The 12,442-nt window shown below is 44.0% G+C and overlaps 1 protein-coding gene across 4 annotated transcripts in view; it reads right to left on the reverse strand.

Annotated features, from left to right (window-relative positions):
- The window catches only part of daam2 (dishevelled associated activator of morphogenesis 2), a 95,316-nt gene that overhangs the window by 41,686 nt on the left and 41,188 nt on the right, over positions 1-12,442 (reverse strand). For all 4 annotated transcript variants that reach the window (XM_071471109.1, XM_071471112.1, XM_071471110.1 and 1 more), the window contains exon 3: positions 7,166-7,255. In XM_071471109.1, the coding sequence (XP_071327210.1) occupies positions 7,166-7,255 (90 nt within the window). The remainder of the gene's footprint in view (positions 1-7,165; positions 7,256-12,442) is intronic.

Here is a 12,442-nt window from a genome sequence, read left to right on the forward strand (position 1 = left end):
CAGTAACCCAATGAACTTCACATATAAGTGAGCTGCAGAAAGAGCAAATCCACTGCTTTAAGAATCATATACCCTCAAGAAGTTTCACAACAGACTGTTGGCTTGGTCGATGTGGATTTCAGTCCTCGTAATGACCATTGTTTCTGATCTGCAGCGCTCTGTGCCAGACTTTGAGCTCAAGCTAAATGGCTAAACTAAAACAAAAACAATAGAACTCACTGTACTACTCAGCTTGTGTTTTCCACTATGTTGCTGACACACTCAGGACGCAATGCCAGACAGATCCTGACGCTGAGATTAACAACTTAACTGCCTCTCTCTGGCCCCTCAGCAAAATTACAGCCCCTGACACACCCTCACAAACATGTCGAGTCCAATGCAACATTTACCCTGGCAGTTTCATGAGCCGAAGTAAAGTACTGTAATTATCTTCTTGTTTTGGGACAAATGAAAAAATTATTACAACATGAGGCTTGTTTTGGGGGTCCTACTCATATCAGTCGGCACACTTCCTGTATATTTGCCTTTTAAATGGAATTTCCAAGAGCTGACGTGATGCTAGGTTTGTTCTTGTGTGCCGCCTGCTTGATCAAACCTTTTCTGGGACTTAATCACAGCTGATGACTGGTATTAAAATGTCCCGATAAGAAGCCAGATTCCATAGAGTGGAGCCTGTTATAAATGAAAAGTGCAAACAGTTGACTTTGGATGTGAATGGAGAGTTTGTGCTTGTCTGAATGTGTGAGCTGGACGTACTGAGAGCTCTTCGACTTAAGGTCTTCTGGGTGAAAACATTCCAGTCGCGTGCTCCACTGCGACAGTTTAAGGTCAAGCCCATCATTCTATTACGGCAATTACACACTTACACCACACTGTACATTCCTCATGTCTGGTGACATTAAATATGATTTACAGTCTGGGTTGCAGCAAAGGAAGACTGGAATCCCCAACAGTGTATCAGCTATATTTCTTTAAGGTGCTCCTCTCATTACAAACATCTGTTGAGGGATATATTGTTTCTGTGAAGGCCCAAATACCTGACTAAAGCCAGAGTTCAAGAATATTTCCCTGTGTATTTGGCAGGCTACTGCGTACAGGGGCACCTGTTGGAAGAGTGGATGAAATTACATATTTCAGCTCCCCTGCTGTCAAGTAACAAGCTTGTGTCAAAGACTTCAAACCTGCTGATAAGTTTCACTGACAATGATAACTGAGCTCACAGGCTATAAGAGTCCTACACACATACAGAGTACACTTTGAGTCATGGTTTCAGGAGCAACAGGGGGTAGAAAGCCTCGGTACTCCACTGGCCACAGTTCAACATTAAGCACTTTGAAGTGCCATGGGAGGTTTCTACTGTTTGTTTGACTTGATGCCATGCCACAAGCTGCTGTGCCGATTCCAGGTCCCTGCTATAACATCCACACCAGCTTAACTCCAACCCCGCTTAAAGTGCAGTTCAACTGTTCTGACTGAATCTATACATTAGCTATCAGTGATATGTTTCCACAGGGTCTCCATTTTCTCTGGCAGTTGGAGGTCTTGTCAGGTTTCACATACTCCCATGTTCCCATGTGCTCAGAGAGGCCCAGGGGGACCCTGGCTGTGATGTGGGGAGGCTCAGGAGCCGTCCAACACATGACAGCACCCGCAAGTAGCACAATACTGGATGAGATACCCTATATTCAAAGACCACTTCATGAACAAAGGAGAGAACTGCAAAAGACTGTATATGCCCAGTCAGAGGAATATGTATTTGGCAAGAAATAAAATAAGTCTGCAGAAGAAGAGCTGAATTTAGTGTAGCCAGCGCCTAAAGGGGCTATTTCCACGTTTTCTCTGCCCCCGAATGTGGTTTCTTGCCGAGGTTGTCGCTTGTCAATAGTTTCCACCATCGTTTAAAGTACAAGACGTTATAATGCCCCAGCTGCCACCCCCTGGGCAATGCTATGTCTTCAGAGCAGGTTAGAGGTTACAATGAGTCACTATCAGAAAGTGACAAGGCGGGCCGGGGCTAGCTGGTTAGCATGCTAACTTCAGTAGAAGACATGATAACTTTGGCCTTGCTTTCCACCACTGGAGACAGCTTTTGGCGAGTAAAGAAATTAAGTTTGATGCTGAACTCACAACTTTTCCTCTAGACTGGGAAGTAAAGAGCTGTTCATGCTAACGTTAACATTAGCTATGTAGCAATAGCTTATTAATTGGTTAATTTTTCAAGCAAAAATAGTGAAAAAATGCCAAACATTGTTTGCTTCTGGCTTCTGGCTTCTCACTGGATTTGCTGTTTCTTTTTTATATATCACTGAACACAATATTATTTCTTTGTTGTTGTATTGTTTTTTGTTTTGGACTGTTGGTTGAACAAAACATGACTGAAATTTCAGAGACTTAACAGGTTATGGAAAAAAAAAGAAAAATTGACAGAATAACCGATCATTGCAGCCCTAATTCTGCAAATTGTTTCAAACTCCTCTTATAGACAGTACTGTGCAGCAGTTACACTAAAAGTAAAGGCAGGATGCTTTCAAAAATAATGCTAAGAATGGCTTTTATTTACCAACTAACTTCATACGAAGTGTACTTGGCATGTGTTCCAAGCATCTTGGAGAACAGACTGGCTGAGTCATGTCGAGAGCTGGATTCTGTGGGGGACCATCTGCTGCAGGATTCCTTGTTTTTCCTGTCACGGAAGTTAAATCATGATGCAAAAATGACTCTCTAGTGAAACGTGTGATTTGTCCAGAAACAAAGGTATAAATAGTGAAATATTTCAGGTGCAAGTATCAAATCTGTCACATCCTGTGTAGTACAGTAGAGAAAGCAGCACATGGGGTGGCCAGCAAATACAACAGCACTTTATTACAGCTAGACATTGGGATGCATTAGCTGTCAATTAAGTCAATATTTTCCCCCATATTCTCCGCTCCAGCTGCCACCACATATATTCCCATCTGCGCAACGAGGGAGACGTCCGACATTCCAAAGAGCCAGCCTCTCTGCGGGGAATATTTATCTATGGAAGCCGGGATATAAAGTCTCACCTAGAGAGGCAGGAAATGGACAGGATATTGAATTCTGGAAGATTATGTAATGCTTGCAATGTCTTGCAGGTAGCTAACATTACACAAGTTCTAGCACCAGCTCAAGCAGAAGTCTTTGCCTGGGGTCACATTAGTTTAAGTGATGGGGATACAGCACATGTGGCTAATAACTGAAGACATATGCTTCTGCCATGTTAGGAGAAGGCAATGTAGGGGGTACACATATACCATCAGCCAGCTCCTGTTAAGCCACGTCACTCCACTCGCAGCATCTGAGATGAAGACGTGGCTCAACGATCTCAGGCAGTGAAAGAGATACAGAAATTTCGGATCAGTGCTATTTTTGTTAGTGTTTTGACACCAATATAGGGCCATATTGTGTGATAAGGGGCACTCTGTGTGTGTGTGTGTGTGTGTGTGTGTGGTCGGTGGAGCGTTGCTAATGTGAGTCAGGAGACCCTGTTTGGCTCCCAGCGCCAAACGATTATCAGGAGTTATTAGATATTACATCGTGTTCTTTACCTGGGGGCTGCTGGATGCAAGTCCTGCTTGCAAAAACAAGTATACACACACACACACACACACACACACACACACACACACACACACACACACAACCATCCTCACTCACAGGCGGGAAGGCAATACACTCATACAAAGATTTGCTCATGCCATCTGTTTCACTTATACGCTACACACATGTACAACTGTCACTTCATTCTCACGCTTACCAAGAATTAAGTCCTCTCTCTGTCTTTCTCACACACCAGCAAACACCCTTGGTTGTAGCTGACTGGGTGGCAGAGATCAGAAGTGCAGATACAGTTAGTTTATGTATAGTCTGAAGACTTTCTGGTTAGTCATGGTACAGAGACACTAATTCCCTTACATCACAGCTGACTTGATTTTTCTGTGAGGCTTGTTTGTATGAGTGTTCATCAAACTCTCTCAATCACACAAACTAATCTTAAATTCAGACTGATAAATGCTCCCTGTTCATGAGGGGGCGCACGAATGTGACATTTGATCATTAGCATAATCAGCAGCCCTAAAACTGCCATATAAAGCCGCCTGTCCCACTTTTTGTGTCGAAAACACTCACAAACAAATGTCATGACTGCCTACCTTCAAGTCCTGCTGTCAGAAATCAGCAAACAAAACCAGAGCAAATTTAGCGCAGTCAGTCACATAAGACGACCTTGGACAATCTGTTAGCCCTGCATTGTGACAGAAGCAAAGAGGGGATAGTTTTGTCCAGTGGCCCACTAAAGTGACACATATAAGACCACAGACCTCCATCTGATGAGATTTTTACTTTTAGATGTTTTAGTACAGAAAGATATCCATGAATATAACATACATCATACATTCATCATACATTGTGTCCTTGTGTTACTTATGGATTGAATTATTTGCTGGGAACCCCCTCCTGGTCAATTATTGGATACAATGACCAGCATTTTACAATATTGCATTTTTATTATTATTTTATGATGAACAGAATTATTGATATTATTTTTTTCATTATTTTTTTTTTTACAAATTGCCAATAAAATCATTTGAATTTAAAAATTTGCTACTTAGGCTCTGATGCAGCCGCCCATGCATTCCTGCAGTCACCACACTGTGGTCTTGAGCAATGTCCCTCCAGCAGCACCATCTGACTGGCTAAATTTCACAAGTAATATCCGATCAATGCTGAAAGCTACTGGTACCCAGACGATGGAGCTGTGTGTCAAAGGTAAGGCAGCAGATATTGCAGAAGTTGCAATAAAATCTCACAATCCCCTGGCCAAAAACCCAATGAAGTTGGACAATAATGTCCCCTCTGTGCCCGTGTATGTAGCCAATTCACAGCTAACAGTTTGGCACCAATAACAGTTCTTCTGCTCTTTAATGGCTAAAAATGCAATAATTCTGCTTTAATACCTTCTAAGCTTATATCAGAAAGCTGGAAGCCATATTGGATTAGAACCACTGAACACGTCTTTTAAGTTCTAGTGAAAAGTACATCTGAAAAGTCAATTTGTGAACAAGGTTGTCTAACATGATTTTATTAGCCTAAGAAGTGGCATCATTTTTTCATCTGAGCAGGAAGCATTTAGTTCTTCAGTTTATGTGAAAACGTAAAAATGGACTGTGGTAAAATTAACTTGGCAAAGGTTAAACGGTTTGCAGTCAATGTGGTGGCCAGTTTGTTTTACAGGTGAACAAAGTTAGTTTGTCCCTTTGTCGTGCCCTCGGTGGCTTCCTCCAAGTGTTATCCAACCACAACAACTGGAGCAGTCGCTTGGCTGGAGGAAACAAGGGAACCAGTGTTTGTCGCTGACAGGAACGGCTGAGGGAAATTCTGCTGTCCACTGCTCCCCATTCAAATCACTGTCATGCTGTAATTCTCAGGAACACAGGGGAAGTATTGTGTGGTGTATGAGTGTGTGTGTGTGTGTTATGTCTGAATATCCTGCAAGTGCGCGATTTCCTAAATATATGGTGGTTCATGTCTGTGTGGGTATTTGCATGTGAGGACAGTGTTCATGCCTTCGTGCTAGCGTACTCACACACAGACATACAGGTTATTATCCAATATTGCATGCCAGTTGGTTTTTTTTTCCTCATTCTCCATTACGCCGCCTTTATCCATGAATGAGGGGTTTGTTTGGTTTTTCCTCCGGCTTTCCGCTGTGCACTGTTACCCCAGTTTTGCTCTCCATTTCCTGGCCTAGACACATGGCTGTTTTTTTTTCACCTCAGTCTTAGAGGAAATGATTTCTGACTGGGAGAGATGAGGGAGGAACGACAAACTAATATATCCTACCTCTGAACCCGGCTTAGGTGCACACTGCAAACCACTTCGGTTCCAATATACCCAGGCCACTGCCAAAATTTTGTTTCCGCTACCTTCTGCTAAAGCACAAAGAGTCCTTATAAACATCTGTGGTTGCTTCAGTGAGATATTCAATCACTGATAGTGGGGTATTATTGAACTTGGGCCTTTTATGTGGGTTCACATGTGCTAATGCACATTCTGCCAACAATTCAATCCCTTTTGATACTTTGCAATGTGTTCAAGGAGCATAGCACATTGCAAATCCCACAGTTATCGTAATGTATTAAAACAAAGATTATATCTCCCTCCTGTATTGTTTTTACCTGAGTTCCATTTCATTGTAAACTCTTGTGGTGCTCCAGCTTCCATCCTCGCCTTGACATCCCTCTAAACACACCACAATTCCACTGCTCTTCTTTTTCCTAGTAACTCAATACTGGCCTGGATACAAGTACAAACTTTTACACGTGCAGGTGCGCACACACGAGTGCGCACACACTCACACACACAAAGCGGTGTGTGTTTACTCCTTTTTAAAAAGGTTGTCAGAGCACATCACATCAGCTAAGCTGAGCCCGCATGCCTCAGAAAGTGGAAGGAGGGGTCTGATCGTCGTCCTGCTTCCAACACAAAAACCCCGAGCCAACAAACAAATTAGCAAAGAGACACAAGGGAGGGCTTATGACTATTTATTCAATTTGCTATTGAGCGAGAGAGGGGGGCTGAATTCCCCTTCTTCTACAAGCACAATGTCATTTCCTGGTGGATATTTGACCACAAAGTGAGACCAGAGTTGTTGTGGAGAGACACGCTGAAGGGTACGACGAGGACGGGAGATATTTTGGCGAGGCGAGAGGGGTGAAAGAGAGGGCTAACCAGAATGTTCTAGTGCTCCCATGGTATGTTGACAATTCTTAAGCAGCATGAGGAAATTGCTTTCTCCAACGTGGGGAGGGAGATTTGGAAATCGAGGGCCTTGAAACAAGAGCTGTTTGTGTACTCTGTGTTGTTTACATGTGTGCAGCGTATGTGCATGTACAATATCCCACTTGCTACAGCATATTGTGCAGCACGTATGAGCTTATGTTTACATCAATGCAGAAGTGAAAAACTGGAGACGGGGCAGACTGTGTGGCTGAGATGATTCAAACTGGGTTCTGGTAAGAAGCGGCCCTTCAATAACATTCACTGCTGACAATTCAGCTCTCAACTGTGGGTTCAGGCAGCCAGTCAACAGAGGGCCAGCCAGAGATCGGAGCTGATGCACGATTCAGTTCGGAGGGGAGAAACTCACCTTCTTCTTGCTGCAGTAGATTTGCCATTTCTTCTCATCAGGCAGAGCGAACATGGCCTCCCTGTTCTTATCCGTCAGGTCCAGTTCATCCTGCAATGACAAGGGAAGTTGTTTAAACCATACATTCAATTCAGTCATTAGAATGAATAGAAAAAGAAAAACAAGAACTAAGAAAGCAGCAAAGCATTTTAGCAACGGCTACAGATCCCTGGGGGAGTCAGGTTTACATGGTGTCATTTGATTGCCCAGCATTCCCACTACCTCACTGAGAACTGGTCTCCACAGACTACACAGCACTGTTTTTGATATTCACCCTGCAGCTCTTCTCAATTCTTCAGCTTGGTACAAGGAGCCTCCTGCACCTTTTGAAATGCATATGAACCCAGGAAATGAGTCTCTGCGTGCCAGGGAGGGAAAGTAAAGTCTTGGAAAAGAGAGATGGATAAATCAGAGTTAAAGAAAGAGAGACGCGTTGATAGAAAGAGAGGAAGGTGTTGAATGAAGCAGAGAAAGGAAGCTATGTGGTCCTGGAAATGGATCAGCACAAAAATAAAGTAGAGGAGAGGGTGAGATGCTATGGTGCCAGGGCTTTGTGTATAAGCTCACACTAATCTCATCATAATGGTTTTGCTACCATGATGTCAGCCAGAAGTGCCGGGCCCCCCAGGGCCCCCCAGAGTGAAGATGGCTACCGGTGCCAGAGGTGGGGCCCCTTAAAGCCGGCCAGTAGATTCACAGGATTTGTTTTCATCTATTCAGCTGGACGGGGTGGGCTGAGGTGGCCCACATTCCAAGCGTCCGACACTATGAGGAATGACATCATCGCTCACCCAGTCCTTTCAATGGGATAACCAGCAGCAGCTTTACACAGAGACCCTCACCCAGAGGGGGTCCACATCACCTGCCTCAACAAACGCATGCCGCTATTTTTTGTGGCTCTGTACGGCCTTGAGTGCCATCATGTGCCAGCTGAACATCAACCCTCGGACTCTGCACTTCAGTCTTTACAGATTTCAGCTTTGGCTTGGATCACAATCCTCTCTCCACATCCTGGAGGTTAGAAACACGGGCCTAGAAGCTAGCTCATCTCTGGCCCGTCGCCTGGTCACCATCTAAACTGCTGCTGTTTGGAAGCGCTGATACTGGGAGCTGCTGGGGAAATCAGTGAGAATGAGACCCCTGGATCTGGACCACATGGGAGTTGAGCCTGACAGCTGATCCCTATGCTCCTTTGTGTTCTCTCTATTTCCCCCCTGCTACTCCTAAAGCCTCTCAATTTCAGGTCTTATATGTTGGGGTGAGAGTGCAATATACATGAGCAATGAAATTAGGCTTTAGGTGTTGGCAATGTGCATTCTCCAGGTTAAGAGAGTAGGTAAGCTAACCCTGGACATTTTCCTTTTTTTTAAGAATTCCATTAAGAAATGGATAAATGATTACATAAGGCTTTAAGGTGGCAGGTTTGGCTAAGGGCTAATGCATCTTGAGAATTGAAAATGTGGACTGCATGTTTCATTTAGTCATTTTCAGGTAGAAGAGGCACCATTTGAATCAGAGAAAAGGGAAAAGAGAGATGAAGTCGAGGATGAGGACATCGGGTGGGTGGAGGAATGTTCCTTCCATGCCAGCCAGAGAACTTTTCACTTTCCAGTTATGCAATATCCACCATCAACCCTTCCACCCCCTACCTTCAAACTGTGCTCCAATACCACATCCGCATCACATGGCCTCTCCTCATGACTGTTGTAACACCCAAAAAAAAAAAAAAAACCCAGTCCCTCTCTCAGTCTTCCAAAACAAAACAAAACCACTTTCCGCTTCGCTGTGTAAAACCTTCTCTTGATGTGCCCCCGTCCTCCTGCACCAGCACGCTCCAGTTGGGAATTCACATAAACCAAAGCTAATATTGTTACACCTGCTGCTCGAGAGGGGGAAAAAAAGCATACCTAGGTCCTCTGAACCCTTCCTTTCATATTTCATCCAGAACTGCCTATCGAATAATGTTACAAATTAAAAAAGGGTGCTGGGAGCTTTGACTGTCATGTCTGCCGCAGACTGACTGACCTTCTCTGTCACTCAATTTCCTGCTTCTCAAGACTGGTGGGCTTCTCAAATGTGCCGAGATAATTCAGAAGATATGGCGGCGACACGAGAGCTGGAGTCAGTGAGTATTTAATGTCAGACACTGAACAAACAAGATAAAACACGGTGATAATGGGTGAAGATAAAGGTGTGCTCAGGCAAGTGAATTTTTGCCCTGCCTTACTTGGCCATTTGGCTCTTTGTGCAGTTTGTATTATATATCAATTTACCAGCTGCTCAGCTGTTAGCAGCAGCTAGCTAGCTAGCAACTTAATAACCAACCATTTATTTCCCTCCAATTTCTCCCATTTTCTCTCATCATTGTACATTTATTAATGTGTCCAGAGTGAATTTGTGAACATTTGAGCCTTTCCATTGACTTTGTAGGAAATCCTGACAAGAATACATCAGATTTGTAATTAATGGATAAACATGACACTGATATCAGGCTTGTTTTCTCACTCTCAGAAGGACAGAAGATATGTGCATTTCCAAAAATCTCAAATTATTCCTCTAAATTCCAATATTTAGCTTTGACCTGAGATCTTTTAGGTGAAAGTGAGCAAACCAATTACGAAATGCATGATGTACTGTATTACCACCACCTCCGCCCAAATCCCTCAACCGTGTCAACCCAGGGATTGTGATGATGAAGACATCTTAGCACATTTGCTCCCAATCAAGGTTTATATGGTCACATAAATTCATTTACATGACACAACTGGAGTCAGATGACATAATCAGAAGCAGAATCAGAATCAGTTTTATTGCCAAGTATGTTTTCACATACAAGGAATTTTTTCTGGTGATTGGTGCAATTGATCAGCAACAGTGGGGCTCTCTAGCCTTGTTGATAAGGCTAATAGCAGATGGGAAGAAGCTATTTTTGTGGCGAGAGGTTTTGGTCCTGAAGGACCGCAGCCTCCTGCCAGAGGGGAGTGTCTCAAAGAGTTTGTGTCCAGGGTGGGAGGAGTCAGCTACAATCTTCCTTGCACGCCTCAAAGTCTTTGAGGCGTGCAACATGTCTGTGGGAGATTTAAATATGTATCCACACCACATGGAGAGGGGGGTGAGTCGCAGTGAAACATTGGAGTTAAGTCAGAGAAAAAAAAACTAAAAACCTCTTCAAAATGTGTATCTACTCCAGGAGCTGACTGGCTACGTGCATGGGGACAGAGGTGAGCCACAGGAGAGGAAGCAGTAACAAGTCCTCCCACCTGAGCGACCTTATAGGTTGTTTGGTTCTTTCGGATACGACCGACAGGAGAGTACCAGACCTTCATCGTCATGGTAGCAATAACAAACAGCCACGGGTTTGGTTACATTTTGGCATAAAAACAAGTAAGATTGTGGTTTGGGTTACAACAAGTACTTTGTTAAGGTTAGAGAACCTTCATCGTCATGGTGACAAAATAACATGTGGTTCAAGTGTGTGACTGTTTGAAAAGAGAAATGAAGAGTAGACCGTGTGACAGGCCTGCGTTTTGGGTTTGACCCATCCATCCTCAGAGTGGGCTGCTTGAACACACAACATACAGGGTCGTGTGTGTGTGTGTGTGTGTGTGTGTGTGTGTGTGTGTGTGTGTGTGTGTGTGTGTGCGTGTGCTCATACATGCATGCATCTGAAATAAAGGAGGAGGCAATCAAAACTGACACTGAAATGTGAGGGAAACAAAATACAAAGGAAGAAAGAGGGGTCAGTGAGTGAGTAAGTGGGATTGACTGGTCTCCTCTGCCAGTCACTGAATGAACTGAACAAAAATGTTGTCACACATTTTTCCACCTAAATGCAAAATGTGTGTGGTCCAAGACTGACACCCTTTCACATCCATGTGCAGAAGTGGCATTTCCACATGGATATGAATGTCTTTACCTCATGTGAAGTCTTCTAGTACTAACTGAGAGGGTCAGTCTGGCGACATACACTGAATATATATATATATATATGGACACCCTGTGTGTGTATACATACATATTCTGCAGCAGTCTCTGGACGAGACAGGAAGGCAGAGGAAAGACAGGCAAGATGGCAGGAAGTCATATGAGGTCTCCAGGGAACCAACAGGAAGCTGTAGCTGCCATTATTGACCCAAACGAGATTCAGTGAGTTTCTCTTTCCCATTGTGTGTGTGTGTGTGTGTGTGTGTGTGTGTGTGTGTGTGTGTGTGTGTGTGTGTGTGTGTGTGTGTGTGCCTCACTAGCCTGACAACTACTCCTGGAGTTTTTCACAGAAGTCAAAGAATGAGTCTGAGTCATTTACCACAACCAAAAAAAGAACTAAGACCAACGTCTTATTCTTATGATTTGGTAAGAATGGATTTAGCCGCTTTACATCACCCTACAAATCCCACCCACAGACACACACACACACACACACTGGTGTCACACCACTTTGCAGCATTCAGATGAGTCATAGTATCCTCTCTTTGATGAGTCAATCAGTAGCCGTTGCTAGCCTACTGCCTCTCCCCTCATCCAAATTCGGCTTGACCAGCTCCATGGTAAGTTTGGCTCAGGACAGTGCGAGCTGGCTTCACAACAGAGGTAGGAAAAGACTATTAGAAATGGGAAGCCACACAAATGCAAAGGAAGGAGGGACGGAAAAAGAAAGGGAAGAGGGTGCATCCCAGGGTGTACACTGGAGAGAACTCACTCCCAGTGGCTCAGAGGGTGGAGAACATTTCCATTCCCTCTTGTTACGCAACACATTTTTGATTTGCGTCCGCCTCGAAAGTCACGCGGGACGGAACATTAGGACAGGATTTATGTTTTAAAGAGTACGGCTTTCCTGGAAGCACACGATGAGGTTTCAAATGAGAGAGGATAATTTTACCGTCACCGTTTTAAGAACATAATTTACATGCTACTAAAACAGAGACTGGGAGTTGTGTGGAGTGGACGCTATTAAAGGCTGTTGCGTACAGATGCAGTGTCTGACACTGGACAGATGGACCACTGCCACAACTGTGGTTGGAATCAAATCATCACAAATTACGGGACGGAGAAAGAAAGACTGAGGCTCCCACAAAGGGAAAGAGACAGGTAGAGCAGGAAAGAAACAGAGGGCAGAGAGGACACACACATACACACTTAACTGATGTCTGCCAGTGCTCTACTTGCCAGATGTTGGGCCAGCAGATCTGACTCAGTTGTGCCAATTTGGCTAAATGTGCTGTACATTATATCCTCTCTCAT

Source organism: Trachinotus anak, unplaced genomic scaffold (genome assembly GCF_046630095.1).
Source record: "Trachinotus anak isolate AG129_WGS33_773 ecotype Australia unplaced genomic scaffold, CSIRO_AGI_Tana_v1 ptg000033l, whole genome shotgun sequence".
Classification (NCBI taxonomy): Eukaryota; Metazoa; Chordata; class Actinopteri; order Carangiformes; family Carangidae; genus Trachinotus; species Trachinotus anak.